The sequence below is a fragment of the Pteronotus mesoamericanus genome, unplaced genomic scaffold (genome assembly GCF_021234165.1).
Source record: "Pteronotus mesoamericanus isolate MK-2021 breed Mesoamerican mustached bat unplaced genomic scaffold, CSHL_Meso_final contig_41, whole genome shotgun sequence".
NCBI classification, from domain to species: Eukaryota; Metazoa; Chordata; class Mammalia; order Chiroptera; family Mormoopidae; genus Pteronotus; species Pteronotus mesoamericanus.
In genome coordinates, this window is record NW_026555152.1 from 338,608 (window position 1) to 356,932 (window position 18,325).

Consider the following 18,325-nt stretch of genomic DNA (forward strand, 5'->3'; position numbering starts at 1 on the left):
GTCGGTTTCTTCCTTCTTTCAATGTTGCTGGTCATATTTTCCTTGCCTGGTTGCTTTGCTGCTTACGTTCCACTTATAGGTGAGATTATATGGTATTTGTCTTTCACTGCCTGGCTTATTTCATTTAGGACAATGCTCTCTAGTTCCATCCCTGCTGACAAGAAGGGTAGAAGCTCTTCTTTCTTTCTGCTGCATCGTATTCCATTGTGTGAGTGTACCATAATTTTTTGATCCAATCATCTACTGATGGGCACTTACGTTGCTTCCAGCCCTTGGCTATTGTAATTGTGCCTCTATGAACATTAAGGGGCATAGGTTCTTTTGAATTGGTGTTTTGGGTATGATCCCAGCAGTGGAATCACTGGATCAAAAGACAGTTCCATTTTTAGCTTTTTGAGGAAATTCCACACTGTTTTCCACAATGGCTGCACCAGTCTGCATTCCCACCAACAGTGTACTACGGTTCCCTTTTTTCCACAGCCTTGCCAGCACCTGTTGTTCTTGATTTATTTATGATGGCCATTCTTAGTGGTGTGAAGTGGTATCTCATTGTGATTTTAATTTGCATTTCTCTGACGACTAGTGATGATGAGTATCCTTTCATATGTTTCTGGGCCCTATGTATGGGGCCCACTCCTCCTTGGAGAAGTGTCTGTTCAGATCCTTTGCCCATTTTTTAATTGGATGTTTGTCTTCCTGGAGTGGAGACATGTGAGTTCTTTATATATTTTGGAGATCACATCTCTGTCTGAGGTATCATTGGCAGATATATTTTCCTATGTGGTTGGATCCTTTTTCATTTTGCTGATGTTTTCTTTAGCCATGCAGAGCTTCTTATTTTGATGAAGTCCCAATTTCTTATTCTTTCCTTTATGTTCCTTGCTCTAGGGGACATAACGGTGAAAATAATGTTGTGTGGGATATCTGACAGTTTCCTGACTATGTTCTCCTCTAGGACTTGTATGGTGTTGTGAATTACATTTAAGTCTTCTATTCATCTTGAGTTTATTTTTGTGTATGGTGTAAGTTGGTGGTCAAATATCAAGTTTTTGCATGTAGCTGTTCAGTTCTCCCAACACCATTTGTTGAAGAGGAAATTTTTACTCCATTTTATACTTCTGCCCTCTTTGTCGAATATTAATTGACCATAGAGACATGGGTTGATTTCTGGGCTCTCTAGTCTGTTCCACTGATCTATGTATCTGTTCTTATGCTAGTACCAGACTGTTTTGATTACAGTGTCCTTGTAATATAGTTTGATGTCAGGTATTGTGATCCCTCCTACTTTGTTTTTCTTTCTGAGAATTGCTGAAGCTATTCGGGGTTGTTTATGGTTCCATATTAATTTTTGAAGTGTTTGTTCTATATCTGTGAAATATGTCATTGGTATTTTAATAGGGATTGTGTTGAATTTATCAATTGCTTGGGTATTAAGGACATTTTGATGATATTAATTCTTCCAATCCATGAACACGGTATATGCTGTCATTTATCTGTGTCTTTCTTAATTTCTTTCTTCAATGTTGTATAGTTTTCTGCATACAGATCTTCTACCTCCTTGGTTAAGAATATTCCGAAGTACTTTATTTTTCTTGTTGCTATAGCAAAGGGGATTTTTATTCCTGATTTCTGCTTCTGATATTTCATTTTTGGGGTACAAAAATGCCTTGATTTCCTAATATTGACTTTGTACCTGACTCTTTTGCCAAATTCACTTATTAGCTCAAGTAATTTATTGGTGGAGTCTATGGGGTTTTCTATGTACACCATCATGTCATCTGCAAACAATGATAGTTTTATCTCCTCCTTCCCAATCTGGATGCCTTTTATTTCTTTGTCTTGTCTGATCACTGTGGCTAGAACTCCCAATACTATGTTGAACAGAAATAGTGAAAGCGGACATCCTTGTCTTGTTCCTGATCTTACTGGGAAAGCTTTTAGGTTTTTCCCATTGAGTATGAGGTTGGCTGTAGATTTTTCATATATGGCCTTTATTATATTGAGGTATGACCCCTTTATCCCCACTCTGCTAGGTGTTTTTTATCATAATTTGATGCTGTACCTTATCAACTGCTTTTTCCTCATTTATTGATATGATCATGTGATTTTTTTTCTTTCCTTTTCTTTATGTGATGTATTACTTTTATTGATTTGTGAATACTAAGCCATCTTTGCATCCCTGGGATGAATCCCACTTGATCATGGTGGATGATCGTTTTTTTCTTTCTTCTTTCTTTTTTTAATTGATGTTCAAGTACAGTTTTCTTCATTTTCCTCCCACCCTCACCTCCCACCCTGGATCCTACCCCTTTTTGGCTTTTTCTATGTGTCCTTTATATATGTTTCTTTTTAAAAAAAATTAATTATTTTTCAAATACATTTGTCTCTCTCTTCCCCCCACCACATTCTCTTGCCCCCTCCCCTATCCCTCCCTCAATCCTTTCCCTTTGGTTTTGTCCATGAGTCCTTGCTATATGTTCCTTGACTTTCCCCTTCCCTTCCTTTTCCCCCACCCACCTCTCCCTCCTTCCCTCTTGTCTCTCTTGGTTTCTTTTCTTTCAGTGTTGCTGGTCTTATTTTCCTTGCATCTTTGTATTGTTGGTTAGGTTCCACTTATAGGTGAGATCATACGGTATTTGTCTTTCGCCCCCTGGCTTATTTCGTTTAGCATAATGCTCTCTAGTTCTTAGCATAATACTTAGTAGTTCTTTTTTTCTTTCTGCTTTGTAGTATTCCATTGTGTATATGTACCATAGTTTTTTGATCCAGTAATCTACTGATGGGCATTTAGGTTGCTTCCAACACTTGGCTATTGTAAATTGTGCTGCTATGAACATTGGGGTGCATAGGTTCTTTTGAATTGGCGTTTTGGGATTCTTAGGGTATAGTCCCAGCAGGGGAATCACTGGATCAAAAGGCAGTTCCATTTTCAGCTTTTTGAGGAAATTCCACACTGCTTTCCACAATGGCTGCACCAGTCTGCATTCCCACCAACAGTGGACTAGGGTTCCCTTTTCTCCACAGCCTCGCCAGCACCTGTTGTTTATTGATCTGTTTATGATGGCCATGACTATTGTGACGTGGTATCTCATTGTGGTTTTGATCTGCATTTCTCTGATGGCTAGTGATGCCGAGCATCCTTTCAAATGTCTCTGGGCCCTCTGTATCTCTTCCTTGGAAAAGCATCTGCCCATTTTTGGTGCAGGTCCTTTACCCATTTTTTGATTGGATCGTTTGTCTTCTTGGAGTGGAGTCAAGTGAGTTCTTTATATATCGTGGAGATCAAACCTCTATCTGATGTATCATTAGCAAATATGCTTTCCCATACAGTTGGTTCCCTTTTCATTTTGCTGATGTTTTCTTTCGCTGAGCAGAAGCTTCTTATTCTGATGAGGTCCCACTTGTTTATTCTTTCCTTTATGTCCCGTGCTTTAGGAGACGTATCAGTGAAAAAATTGCTGCGTGGGATATCTGAGAGTTTCTTGCTAATGTTCTCCTCTAGGACTTTGATGGTGTTACAACTTATATTTAAGTCTTTTATCTGTCTTGAGTTTATTCTTGTGTATGGTGTCAGCTGACGATCCAATTTCAATTTTTTGCATGTAGCCATCCAGCTCTCCCAACACCATTTGTCGAAGAGGCTATTATTGCTCCATTTTATGCTTCTGCCCCCTTTGTCAAATATTAGATGCCCATAGAGACCTGGGCTTATTTCTGGGCTTTCTATTCTGTTCCACTGGTCTATGGGTCTGTTCTTGTGCCTGTACCAGATTGTTTTGAGTATAGTGGCTTTGTAGTAGAGTTTGATGTCCGGTATTGTGATCCCTCCTACTTTGTTTTGCTTTCTCAAAATTGCTGAGGGTATTTGGGGTCGTTTATGGTTCCATATAAATTTTTGAAATGTCTGTTCTATTTCTGTGAAATATGTCATTGGTATCTTAATAGGGATTGTGTTGAATCTATAAATTGCTTTGGGTAGTATGGACATTTTGAAGATATTAATTCTTCCAATCCATGAGCACGGTATATGCTTCCATTTATTTGTGTCTTCCTTAATTTCTTTCTTCAATGTTGTATAGTCTTCTGTACAGGTATTTTACCTCCTTGGTTAAATTTATGCCTAGGTACTTTATTTTTCTTCTTGCTGTATCAAATGGTTTGGGTTTTTTTTTTTTTTTTCTGATTTCTTCTTCTTCTATTTCATTGCTTGTGTACAAAAATGCCTTTGATTTCTGAATGTTTACTTTGTATCCTGCTGTTTTGCCAAATTCACTTATTAGGTTGAGTAGTTTTTTGATGGAGTTTACAGAGTTTCTATGTACACTGTCAAGTCATTGGCAAACAATGATAGTTTTACTTCTTTCTTTACTATTTGGATACCTTTTATTTCTTTTTCTTGTCTGACTGCTGTGGCTAGGACTTCCAATACGATGTTGAAAATAAGTGGTAAAAGAGGACATCCTTGTTGTGTTCTCAATCTTAGTGGGAAAGCTTTTAGTTTTTGCCCATTGAGTATGATATTGGCTGTAGGTTTTTCATATATGGCCTTTATTACGTTGAGGAATGCCCCATTTATTCCCATTTTGCTCAGTGTTTTGATCATAAATGGGTGCTGTACTTTATCGAATGCTTTTTCTGTATCTATCGAGGTAATCATGTGGTTTTTGTCTTTTGTTTTATTTATGGGATGTATTATGTTTATTGACTTCCACATGCTGAACCATCCCTGCATCCCTGGGATGAATCCCACCTGATCGTGGTGAATCATCTTTTGAATGTATTGCTGGATGCAGTTTGCCAATATTTTGTTGAGGATTTTAGCATCTATGTTCATCAGTGAAATTGGCCTGTAGTTTTCTTTCTTTGAAGGGTCTTTATCTGGTTCTGGGATTAGGGTAATGCTGGCCTCATAAAAAGAGTCTGGGAGTCTTCCCTCCTCTTGGAATTTTTGGAATAATCTGAGAAGGACAGGAGTTAGCTCTTCCTTAAATGTTTTGTAAAATTCTCCTATGAAACCATCCAGCCCAGGGCTTTTGTGTGCCGGGAGTTTCTTGATTACTGCTTCAATTTCCCCAGCTGTTATCGGTCTGTTCAAGCTTTCTGTTTCTTCCTCCTTCAGTGCTGGAAGATTATACTTTTCTAGAAATTTGTCCATTGCATCAAGGTTTTCAAATTTCTTGGCATATAATTGTTGATAGTAGTTTCTTACAATCCTTTATATTTCTGTGGTATCAGTTGTTATTTTTCCACCTTCATTTCTGATATTATTTTTTTGGCTCCTGTTCCTTTTTTTCTTGATGAGTCTGCTTAAAGGCTTGTCAATTTTATTTCTCTTTTCAGAGAACCAGCTCCTGGATTGGTTGATCCTTTGAATTGTTCTTTTCATCTCTATGTCATTCAGTTCTGCTCTAATCTTGACTTTTTCCTTCCTTCTACTTGCTCTGGGATTTATTTGTTGTCGTTTCTCCAGTTCTTGAAGTTGTAGTGTTAGGTCTTTTATTTGAAATGTTTCTATCTTTTTTAGGTAAGCCTGTATTGCTATGAACTTCCCTCTCAGACTGCCTTTGCTGTGTCCCATAAGTTTTGGACTGTTGTATGTTCATTTTAATTTGTTTCCAGAATTTTTTTGATTTCTTCTCTTATCTCATTATTGACCCATTTATTGCTTAATACTCTGCTGTTCAGTCTCCATGAGTTTGCAAATTTTTGAATTTTCTCTTTGAGGTTGATTTCCAGTTTCAAGCCCTCGTGGTCTGAGAAAAAGTTTGGTAATATTTCAATTTTCCTGAATTTGCGGAGGCTTGCTTTGTGTCCTACCATGTGGTCTATCTTTGAAAAACTTCTATCCACATTTGAAAAGTATGTATATTTTGCTTCTTTGGGATGTAAGGTTCTAGATATGTCAGTTAAGTCTATTTGATTCAGTGTGTCATTCAGGTCCACAATATCCTTGTTGAAGTTTTGTTTGGAAGATCTGTCCATTTTTGACAGTGGGGTGTTGAAATCCCCTACTATCAGTGTGTTGCTGTCTGTATCTTTTTTGAAGTCATCGAAGATTTTCCTTATATATTTAGGTGCCCCTATGTTGGGTGCATATAAGTTGATAATGCTATGTCTTCTTGATAGAGTTTTCCTTTAAGTATTATAAAGTGTCTCTCTGGGTCTCTTTTTATGACCTTTGTTTTGAAATCTATTTTGTCTGATATAAGTGTTGCAACCTCTACTTTCTTCTCTTGCCCATTTGCCTGGAATATTTTTTTCCATCCCTTTACTTTCAATCTGTGTAGGTCTTTGGCTCTGAGGTGGGTCTCTTGCAGGCAGCATATGTGTGGGTCATGTTTTCTTATCCATTCAGCTATCCTGTGTCTTTTGATGGGGGCATTTAGTCCATTTACATTGAGAGTTATTATTGATAGAAACCTATTCATTTTTTCTCTTTGTACCTGTGTTTTCTCTTTCTCACTCTTTCCTTCATCTTCTTAAACCAGTCCCATTAGCATATCTTGTAGTGCTGGTTTGGTGGAGATGTATTCTTTTAGCCTTCTTTTGTCTGGGAAACACCTTATTTCCCTTTCTATTTTAACTGAGAGCCTTGCTGGGTAGAGCAGCCTTGGTTGTAGGCCCTTGCTTGTCATGACTTGGAATATTTGTTGCCATTCCCTCCTGGCTTGTAGTGTTTCTGTTGAGAAGTCAGCCCTAGCCGGGACCCCCTTTCTTTCTCTTTCTCCCTTGCTGCCTTGAGGATTCTCTCTTTGCTTTTGACAGTTGCCATTTTAATATTAATGTGTCTTGGAGTTGGTCTCCTCGGGTCCCTCTTGAGTGGGGCCCTCTGTGCCTACTGGACCCATGAGACCTTTTCTCTCCTCAAATTGTGGAAATTTTCCATCATTACTTTTTCAAAGATGTTCTCTATCCCTTGCTCCTCTTCTCCTTCTGGTATCCCTATTATGTGGATATTATTGCGGTTCAGGTTGTCCTGCATTTCCCTAAACACCTCTTCATTCTTTTTGAGCCTTTTTTCCATTTCTTGTTCTTTGTGGGAGCTTTTTCTACCTTATCTTCCATCTCACTAATTCGATCCTCGGCTTCATCCAGCCTGCTTTTCATTCCTTCTACTGTTTCTTCAATTCAGAAGTGGTATTCTTCATACCCTCTTGTGACTTCTTTATAGTTTCTATGTCCTTTTCCAGGTTGATATAGTTTGCTGTAAGATCCTGATAGTTTCTCTGCAGTTTCTCATAGTTTTCTTTGAGTTGGCTGAGCTCATGGAGCTTCCTTAGAGCCATTGTTTTGAATTCAATATCTGATAGTTCCCTTGCCTCTATTTCATTTGGCTCTCTGGGGATTCCCCTTTTCCACTGTTTTTGGGGGAACTTCTGTTTCTTCCCATTTTTGTGAGTCTATTAATTAATTAATTAATTAATTAATTTATGCATGTTTCTGCTTCAACTGATCCATCTACATTTTCTGACTTTGTGGATTAAACTTCTATGGTAGTAGGCAGGTCTTTTTATTTATTTATTTATCTTTTCTTTTCTTTCTGGGTCTGCCTCTGATGATGTCAGTTGTTAACCCTATCTGACATTGTTTTGTTTGTTTGAGCCTTCCAGGAATCTACTGTTTGTGTATGACTCCTGCTTTGGGCAGCTCTGTGACCCCTTTGGTCAGGGATTCACTATTTCTGTGGATTGCTCTGCATTCTCACGCTGGTGCTTTGAGCGCACTCGCTCTGCCCCAGGACCAGTGGACTCGCCCAACCTTGCAGTTGCCTGGTGCTGGGGGCACACCCTGGCACTGATCAGTTTAGGGGTTTCTATTGTGTCCTTTCCTGCTTTTGACTCTTTGGGGGCGTGGCCTGCCCTCGCAAACTGGAGACTAAGGAAATGGGAATAAGTCAGCTCTAGGACTCTCTTGTTAATCCTGTCTCTAGTCTCTCCCCAAGGGTCTCTGGGCAGCTCTGTGACCCCTTCCACTAGAGATCCACTATTTCTGCGGACTAATTGCGGGCCTTCTGGCTCCCGCAATTCTGCCTCTTTGGGGGTGCGGCCTGCCTGTGCAAATGGGGACTACAGAATGGGGAGGGACTCTGCTCCGGGGATCTCAGATAATCCTCTTGTTTTTTCTCCAACCCCTCCATCTCCAGTCTCTCCTCAAGGGTCTCTATGCAGCTGTATGTCCCCTTTGGCCAGGGATCCTCTATTTCTTCCAGCCAGTCTGCACTCAGTCCACACACCCACAAGCTGTGCGTGGAGCACGCAAAAGGCAGGTTAATTGATTCTCTTATGCCTGGGCAAGGTGGTAGTTGCAGAGTGGGAGGTGAGTTATGACCGGGGCTCTGCTGGCCACCATCTCTGTTCTCTTCACAAAGTTTTCCTCGTCAATCTTTCCTCAGGCACCTGCCTACTCTCCTGCCGCCTCTACCTAGAGATCCAGGAAGGCAGCTGCCACTGTAAATTTTTGCGTTGCCTGGTTAAATGTCTCTTGGCATCTCCAGCCACCTGTCTCTGGCAGAGAGTGCCCCTAAGCTTTTCGGGTGTTTTGTCTGTGTGTTTCCTAATTTCAGCTGCTGTAGTCTAGGGGTCCCTGTTTATGGTTCAGACCATGTTCTTCTCAGGAGGATCCAACTGGCCATTTCAATGTCCCTCTGCTGCTGGTGCCCGTGGGCGCCCAGCCCACCTTCTTGAGCCTCCACTGCACTTCTCACCCGTTGGGATGTGTGAGAGTTGAATCCACTTTCTGTCCGCAGCTCCAAGGCTCCTCTTCCTCTATCGTTCCATTGTTTTCCAGGTGATTTCTCCACTATTTAGTCACAATTCCAGTTTGGTCTGGGGAGGAGGTCAGCGTGACTCCCATTCACTCTTCCATCATCTTTTCCCTGTGGATGATCTTTTTAATGTATTGCTAGATGCAGTTTGCCAATATTTTGCTGAGGATTTAACGTCTATGTTCATCAGAGATACTGGCCTATAGTTTTCTTTCTTGGTTGTGTCCTTATCTGGTTTTGGTATTAGGATGATGCTGGCCTCATAAAAAAAAGAGTTTGGAAGTCTTGCCTCATCTTGGATTTTTTGGAATAGTCTGAGAAGGACAAGGGTTAGCTCTTCCTTAAATGTTTTGTAAAATTCTCCTGTGAAACCGTTCAGCCTAGGGCTTTTGTGTGCCGGGAGTTTATTGATTACTCCTTCAATTTCCCCAGCTGTTATCAGTCTGTCAGGCTTTCTGCATCTTCTTCATTCAGTGTTGGAAGGTTATACTTTTCTAGAAATTTGTCCATTTCATCAAGGTTTTCAAATTTCTTGGCACATACTTGTTCATAGTAATTTCTTATAATCCTTTGTATTTCTGTCATATCAGTTGTTTTTTATCCTTCATTTCTGATATTATTTTTTTGGCTCCTGTTCCTTTTTTTCTTGATGAGTCTGCTTAAAGGCTTGTCAATTTTGTTTATATTTTCAAAGAACCGCTCCTGGATTGGTTGATCCTTTGAATTGTCCTTTAAGTCTCTATGTCATTCAGGTCTGCTCCGATCTTGATTATTTCCTTCCTTATACTGGCTCTGGGCTTTGTTTCTTGTTATATTTACAGTTATTGAAGTTGTAGAGTTAATTTTTTTATTTGAAATGTTTCTATCATTTTGAGGTAGGTCTCTATGAACTTCCCTCTCAGGACTGCTTTCGCTGTGTCCCATAGGTTTTGGACTGTTATCTGTTCATTTTCACTTGTTTCCAGAAACTTTTTGATTTCTTCTCTGATTCCATTATTGACCCATTCATTGTTTAATAGTGTGCTATTCAGTCTCCATGAGTATGAATGTTTTTGAGTTTTTTTCTTTGAGGTTTGTTTCTAATTTCAAGCCCTTGTGGTCCGAGAAAATGTCTGTTATGATTTCGATTTTTCTGAATTTGTTGAGGCTTGTTTTGTGTCCTATCATGTGGTCTATCTTTGAAAATGTTCTGTGTGCATTTGAAAAGAATGTGTATTTTGCTTCTTTGGGATGAAAGGCTCTATATATGCCAGCTAAGTCCGTTTGATCTAATGCATCGTTCAGTTCCACAATTTTCTTGTTGATGTTTTGTTTGGAAGACCTACCCATTGTTGACAACGGGGTGTTAAAATCCCCTACTTTCAGTATGCTATTGTCTATATCTTTCTTGAAGTCCTCCAAGATTTTCCTTATATATTGGGGTGCTCCTCTGTTTGGTATATACATGTTTACAATATTTATGTCTTCTTGATGGATTCTTCCTTTGAGTATTATAGTGTCCCTCTGGGTCTCTTATTATGGACTTTGTTTTAAAATCTATTTTGTCTGATATAAGTATTGCCACCCCTGCTTATTTTCTCTGTCCATTTGTTTGGAATATTTTTTTCCATCCCTTTATTTTAAGTTTGTGTAGGTCCTTTGTTCCAAGGTGGGTCTCTTGAAGGCAGCATATGTGTGTGTCATGTTTTCTTATCCATTCAGCTATCTTGTATCTTTTGATTGGGGCATTTAGTCCATTTACATTTAAAGTTGTTATTGACAGTTACTATTCATTTTTTCATTTTGTTTATGTTTCTCTTTTTCTCACTCTTTATCTTCTTAAAGCAGTCCCTGTAGCATATCTTGAAGTGCTGGTTTGTGAAGGTGAATTCTTTTAGCCATATTTTGTCTCGGAAACTCGGTACTTTATCTTCCATTGTAATTGAGAGCCTTGCTGGGTATAGTGGTCGTGGCTGCAGGTCTTTGTTTTTCATGACTTGGAACATTTCTTGCCATTCACTTCTGGCTTGTAGTGTTTTTGTTGAGAAGTTAATTGCTAGCCGTATTGGGGCTCTCTTGAATGTTACTTTCTCCTTCTCCCTTGCTGCCTTAGGATTCTCTCCTTGTCTTTGATATCTGCCATTTTAATGGTGATGTGTCTTGGAGTGGGCCTCATTGGGTTCCCCGTGAATGGAACCCTCTGTACTTCTTGGACTTGTGTGACTTTTTCTTTCCTCAAAATTAGGGAAGTTTTCCATCATTATTTTTTTCATACAGATTCACTATCCCTTGTTCCTCTTCTCCTTCTAGTATCCCTATTGTATGGATATTATTATGTTTCAAGTTGTCCTGAATTTCTCTAAATGCCTCTTCATTCTTTTTTAGTCTTTTTTCATTTTCTTGCTCTTTCTGGGAGCTTTTTTCTACCTTGTCCTCCAGCTCACTGATGTGATCCTCAGCTTCATCTAGCCTGCTTTTGATTCCTTTTACTGTGTTCTTCAATTCAGAAATTGTATTCTCCATTTCCTCTTGCCTCTTATTGAGAATTTCTATGTCCTTTTTCATGATGATATAGTTTGCAGTAAGTTCCTCATAGTTTCCCTGCAGTTTTTTGTAATTCTCTCTGAGTTCACTGAGCTCATTGAGATTCCTCAGAACTGTTGTTTTGAACTCAATATCTGATAGTTTACTTTCCTCTGTTTCATTTAGTTCTCTTTCTGGGGGGGATTTCTCCTTTCCTTTCAACTGGGGGATGTCTTCCCATTATTTGTGAGAGTCTTCTTTTTTGCTTGTGCTTCTTCAATTGATCTGTCTTGGTTTCCTGACTTTGTGGTATGAACTTCTATGGTAGGAGACCACTTTTCTTTTTCTTCTTTCTTTCTGGATCTGCCTCTGATGATGTCAGCTGTTGACCCCATCTGACCTTAGGCAGTCTTTAAGAGACTTTCAGGAATCTGCTGTTTGTGTCCACCTCCTGTTTGCTGTTAATCTTGCCACTGCCTTCAGTGGTCAGGACCAGGCAGAGTCCCTCCTGTGGACAAGGCTATTGGGTCCTTTTAGGCTGCTGCCACTCAAGGGAGTAGTCTGCCTGAGCAAGATGGCTGCTGCCATGTGGAGGAGGATTTAGCACTGGAATCTCCCCGACTACTCCCTCAGTTCTCTCCCTAATGCCTCCGTATCTCATCTATCCTCAAGCAACTCCAGACCACTCCATGTCCCTTTTAGCCAGGGATCTACTATTTGTGACTGCCACTTTGTACTTAGCATTCAGGCCTCTGCAACACCTGGCTGGGGCAGAGCCTTTTGGGGTGAGCTAATGTGTCCTTCCATGCTGCTGCACCTCAGGGCAGTGGTCCACTAAAGCAAGATGGCAGCTGTGGAATGGAGGATGAGTCAGCACTGGGACCCCACTGGTCAATTTCTCAGTCCTCTCCCTGAAGTCTCCTTCCCCAGTCTCTCTTCAGGTGTCTTCAGCCCCCTCTGCTCCCGCCTCCGCCAGAGCCCAGGGTAAGTGGCTGACACTGCAAATTTTTGCACTGGTCCTTTAAATGGCTCCTTGTGTCTCCAGTTGCCTCTCTCTGACAGAGAGCAACCCTGCCGCTTTTCGCAGCTGGCTGTTGTCTGAGTGCTTTTTGGACTCTGGTGCTGTAGGCTGGAGATCCCTGCCTATGGTTCAGACCCTCCTCTTTTCACAGGGGTCCAACTCACCATTACAATATCCCTCTGGCGCTGCTGCCTGTGGGTGCCCTGCCCACCTTCTCGAGCCTCTACCGCACTCCTTACTAGTTAGGTTGTGTTTAAGCCAATTCCTCTGTCTGTCCCCACATTTTCTAATTTACTGGTCTAATGATACTTCAGATATAGGCAAAATAGCATAATCTCAAGTTTGGTCTTATTTTTAGAGTTAGTCAAATATTATCAAATTATGCTCTTACCATCTTAACACCTCTGAGACTTCTGATTCTAAGAAGATGGGAACAAAATATAATTGACCCTTGAACAACATGGATTTCAACTGCATGTGTCCACTTACACACAGATATTTTTCAATAAATATGTACAGTGCTATAAATGTATTTTCTCTTCCTTATGATTTTCTTAATAACATTTTCTTTTCTCTAGCTCACTTTATTATAAGAATGCAATGTATGATAAGTATAGCATACAAAATATGAGTTAGTTGACTGTTTATGTTATGGATAAAATATCTGGCCAAGATTAGTGTATTAGTAGTATAGTTTTGGGGAGACAAAAGTTATACAAAGATTTTTGACTATGCGTGGGTTGGTGACCCTAACCCCCGAGTTGTTCAAGGGTCAGCTACACAGAATAAAGGAGGAGAATCTATGCTGGAATCTTTTGATTAATTAACCTTTCATTGGGACTTAGTCCTCACTGTACTCACGTGATCATGTCTTCAGGTTCTTTGTTTAACATCTGAACATTAGTTAGCATCATACACCTTCCTACTTCTTTATCAAGGTGTCTTAAAATATTGTCCACAGCTTTTCGTACTTGAGAGTAATATAGGGACATGCCTGGAAAACATGCATTATAATTACATCTTAGACTAAATCTATCAAAGAATGAAATCTTAGTTTATTCATCCTCTATGACATGTTTTTACTGAAGACTTTCTATGGATCAATGGTTTCTGTGAGCAAAGTCTAATTCAATCTCTTGTTTGTAAAGCCATTAGCCCAGTGCCCTGCCCTTAGTGGGCATTCACCAAATAACCATTTAAATTCAATAGACAGGTATTCTAATACTTCAGAAAGAGATATTTTCCAGTAGAGTTGAAATAAACAAGAAAATCAAAAGTTTTACTTTAGAATTTTTATGTTTCTGGTTAGTACAAGAAAATTCACCATCATTGGTGGTTTGTGAATGAAGGACAATTCTCATTTGGGGTTAGGATTTTTCATAACTTCATATTTGAAATATTTCATATCTGAAATATGTGTGGATCTTCTTTAAGTAAAATAAACAAAATGACTTCATGTCATAAATTTTAAAATGGAGGAAAATATACTTTAGCTATATTATTTTCACTGCTCTCATTAAATACAGTGTCAATGTCCTACAGGGAAAGATAAATATGTATAGCATATGTATTTAAAATATACACTTTATATACTTATGTATATGATACAAATGAAAAGAAAATTGCCTTGTATTTACAATGTGTACTTTAATTAAATAATTGTTAATGGTTATTTCTCATACATTAAATCCTTTTGACCTCACTTAAGCTTTGCAGAATGAAAGACAAACATTTAAAACAAAAGGTGTCCTGTATTTCCTTCAGGTCTTTGCATTCCAGGACTATCTTAACAAAGTTTATAGTCAGTTTTTAAATTCAGGTATTCAGGAAGAAAGAAACAAATGCAGAGAAGTTACCTCTTGGGATTAAGGCTGTTAAATTAAAAAGAAAATTTCATATTTAGCCTTAAAGCCATAATATAACCTGCATGTGTGGTATTTGGTATGTTTAAAAGACAGATTAAACTAATTTTACTGAAAAGGAGGAAAGGAACTATAAAAATAAATGAATAAATAGATGAATAAATGAATGTATATGTGGTTGCTTTATAAACAGGATTATTTACCAAAGGGCACAGATGTCTTAAAATTTACTATAAGTTGTAGATCATCAACTTTAGGACTTTGAAAAGACCACAGATAAGAGACTAATATTTAAATGGCAAAATGTTTACCATAAAGTTCCAAAAAGTTTAAAGGGCACTAAAACAAAGCACAGCTACTTTTATATAGATTTTTTTCAAAGTGTATCTCACTAACAGTAAGTATTTTGGATCATTTTAAAGGCTTAATAAATCCCATATCTAACACATCTTTGAAACCCACCTATCATTTTGGCCTCCTCTTCAGTGAGCGTTTTACTCAAATATGTTTTCTTCACTCTCAATGTGTTCCCTGATGGCAGGACAGCGCCTGTCACCGGCATGGGTGGTTCGCCATCCTTCTGCTGCAAGCTGTCAGCTATGACCAAGAATGCCCGCAGACCGATGTTCATTCTCTGTAAGAGAAAGTGAGTTTGTGATACAGACAGACCCAGTTATTGTGGTGCAATTAAACCATGAGTCTTGGAGAGCAGTTAAGTATGGCTTGCCATCTAGATTAGAGTGGGAGAATAATTTAAAAGGCACAAGAGTTTAGGCCAAACCTATGAAAATAAAATATAGTTTCTGCCACTATGTTACAACATCACAAGAAAATAGTCAGGAAAATTTTCAACAGTCTAGGAGGATACGTTTGCGATGGTCATACCCATTCTGTTTGGAGGTCCCTGGGTGAATGTCATGGAGGTAAGCAGTCATCCTCCAGAGCAGCTGCAACTAAAGTAAACTAAGGCAAACTAAAGGAGTCCCATACAAAATAAAAATGGCCTGCTAGGAATTGCAGGTGGTTGACTCTTGATTCACAACACTGGCAAGTTGGAAAATAAATTTTAAAAATTTATGCCCTAGCTGGTGTGGCTCAGTGGATTGAGCGCCAGTCTGTGAACCGAAGGGTTGCTGGTTCGATTCCCAGTCTAGGGTACATGCCTGGGTTGCAGGCCAGGTCCCCAGGAAGGGGCGCATGACAGCTGGAACCACACACTGATGTTTCTCTCCCTTTTTTTCTCCCTTACTTCCTCTAATCAATCAATCAATCAATCAAATCTTTAAAAACATTGATGCCACAGAACCTGTTACTGATAAAAACACGAGTTTATAAGAAGAAATGCCATTCTTAGCGAGATCATTATCTTTCTCAGGCTCAGGTAAAGCATAATGATGGCTCTGGAAGATGACTCAGTAAGACACTCCCAGTAGATAATCTTAAAAGGTCAGAGGGTACTAGAACATCTGCTCTTCCTTAAACAACCATGTGTAAAACGTTTACACTCATATTTGCAAATCATATAAAGTATTAAGTTCCCAAAGTTGACTACTACCTACAGCAGAAAACTATTAGTACTAACAGTGATAGTCTATATACAATTTATCAAGTCACTACAATGTATCCAGAACTCTCATTAACTCTTATCTTTAAAACAGTCATACATGGAAGGCATGACTATTCCCATTTTTTCAGGTGAGGAAACTGATGTTACCTAACTAGTAGGTGGGAAGCTATACATTCAAGTCACGTCTGACTGAATCACCTATTTTGTGGTACAGGATTACATTTCATAACAAAGTAATATTGACTTTTCTTCACTTTAAACTATTTATCCAAGCTTTAAGGTGTAATGATATTCCACTAAGGATTAAGTGAATGTTTCTCTGGCTCATTTATACCCTATCCAATGTGCACTTTGTGATTTTATGTCCTTCAATAATATTCTCTCTCCATTTTCTAGAATGAAAGAGTATTAACTTTAAAAAATTTCACTGTATAATAAAAGTCGATTAGTTCTCTCATGTATTTTAATAGTCCTTTCATGAAATGTTTTCTAGGCTCATGTATTGTTTGAGTTTTGAGAAACATATAGTCAGGTAACTGCCATCACAGCCAAGATATACAATATTCCCATACTCCAAAAAAGACCCCTTGTGCTTCTCTAGTCATTCCTCTCCTTCAGCCCCAGCACCTACAATCATTGTTAAATTTCTACCTATAGTTCTCCCTTTTCCAGAATGTAATACAAATGGAACCAAACCATGCACAGTCTTTTGTGTCTTACTTCTTTCACTTTGCATAATGTTTTTGGAATGTTGGGCAATATCAGTAATTTATTCCTTTTTATTGAAGATGAATAACTTCTGTTGTATTAATGATTCACAATTTGTTTGGTCACTCACCAGTGGTTGAACATGAGCCATTTTCCTATTTTTAGTGATTATGAATACAGTTAGTATAAATATTAATAAAAACCTTTGTGGACTTAATAATTTCTCTTGGATATATGCCCTGGGATGGAAATGCTGGATCATATGGTAGGTGTATGTTTAACCTTATAAGAAATTGCCAAGCTGTTTTCTAAAGTGGTTTTACCTTTTTGCGTTCTCATGAAAATAGTATGAAGTTGCATTTGCTCTGTATCCTTCTCAGCACCTTTCACTGTGGTTTTAAATTGTCTTTCCCTAATGATTAATGATGCTGAACATCTTTTCATTGGGTTATTTGTCATTTCTATCTCTTCTTTGCCCATTTAAAAATACTGGGTTATTTCCTTGTTGTTGAGTTGTGTGAGTGCTTTGTGAATTTTGGATACAAATGCCTTATCAGATATTTTTTGCAAACATTTTCTTCCAGTCTGTGACTCTACATTTTATTAACAGTGTCTTTTAAAGTTCATACATTTAAAAAAAATTTGGTGATATTCAATTTATCAACATTTTCTTTTATATAATAATTTATGTTTTTTGTGTCCTGGGAATTTTTTTGCCCACCTGAAGTTCACAAAGATTTTATCTATGTTTTCTTCTGGAAGTTTTATAATGTTGGATTTTGCATTTAGGTTTATAATTCATTTTATTAATTTTTGCTTACAGTGAAAATTATGGGTCAGTTCATTATTTTCAAGTGGATTTTCAATGGTTCAGCATCATTTATTGGAGAGATTATCTTTTACCTATTGAAATAAGTTGGAACCATTGTTGAAAATCAATTGACCATATATATGTGGGTCTGTTTCTGGATTCTTTATTCTGTTTCATTGGTCTTTATATTCATGCTTCCTCCAATACTGCTACTGTAGCTCTATAATAAGTTTTGAAATCAGGACATGCTAGTCCTCTAATTTTATTGTTTCTCAAAATTAAGTTGGTTATTCTAGTTCCTTATACTATACATGTAAATTTTAAAATCAGCTTATTGATTTTTACAGAGAAAGCTATTGGAATTTTAATTGGGATTATTATTGGAATTATAGTTGAACCTATTTGGATTAATTTGGAAACAACCGTCCTTATATAATCTTAAATCTCTGAATTCACAAACAGTATTTCTCTTCCTTTATTTGGGTTTTCTTTGATTTCTCTCGACATTTTTTAGTTTTTGCTATACAAATCTTGCACACATTTTGTTAGCTTTATTGCTAATATTTTGTTTTCATTGGTAAATTGTTCAATTTCCAATTGTTTATTCCTAGAATACAGAAATATATTGGTTTTATATATTTATATTATATCCTACAAACTTTCTAAAGTCATTTATTAGTTCTAATAGGTTTTCTATAGGTTCTTTGGTATTTTCTATGTAGGTAATCATGTTTGTGAAATACAGAGTGCTTTATTTCTTCCTTTCTAATCCATATGCTTTTATTTCTTCTTGCCACTGGCACAGGCTAGGAAGGATCTCCAGGGCCACGTTATTTTGATCAAGACAAAAATGAGAGAGAGAGATGACCAAGAAATGCTTCCCACAGATGAATAAGTTCTTATGATGATGAGAGTGCATGTAGGAGACCATCCAGGTCTGAACTAAGATGAGACACTTACTTGTAAGTCACCTAACTGCTGAGCGGTAGAGTGATACAGGCTATGCAATAAGATAACCAGATCTTTGGGCCTGTTCCACACGCTACTTCCAAAATATATTTAAGACACAATCTGGATTTGTTTCCTAAGA

The 18,325-nt window shown here is 38.1% G+C and overlaps 1 protein-coding gene across 8 annotated transcripts in view; it reads right to left on the reverse strand.

Moving 5' to 3' along the window:
- The window catches only part of FRY (FRY microtubule binding protein), a 557,210-nt gene that overhangs the window by 206,498 nt on the left and 332,387 nt on the right, over positions 1–18,325 (reverse strand). For all 8 annotated transcript variants that reach the window (XM_054577105.1, XM_054577099.1, XM_054577100.1 and 5 more), the window contains 2 exons: positions 14,612–14,783; positions 13,149–13,281 (listed from right to left, as the gene is read on the reverse strand). In XM_054577105.1, coding sequence (XP_054433080.1) covers positions 13,149–13,281; positions 14,612–14,783 — 305 coding nt within the window. The remainder of the gene's footprint in view (positions 1–13,148; positions 13,282–14,611; positions 14,784–18,325) is intronic.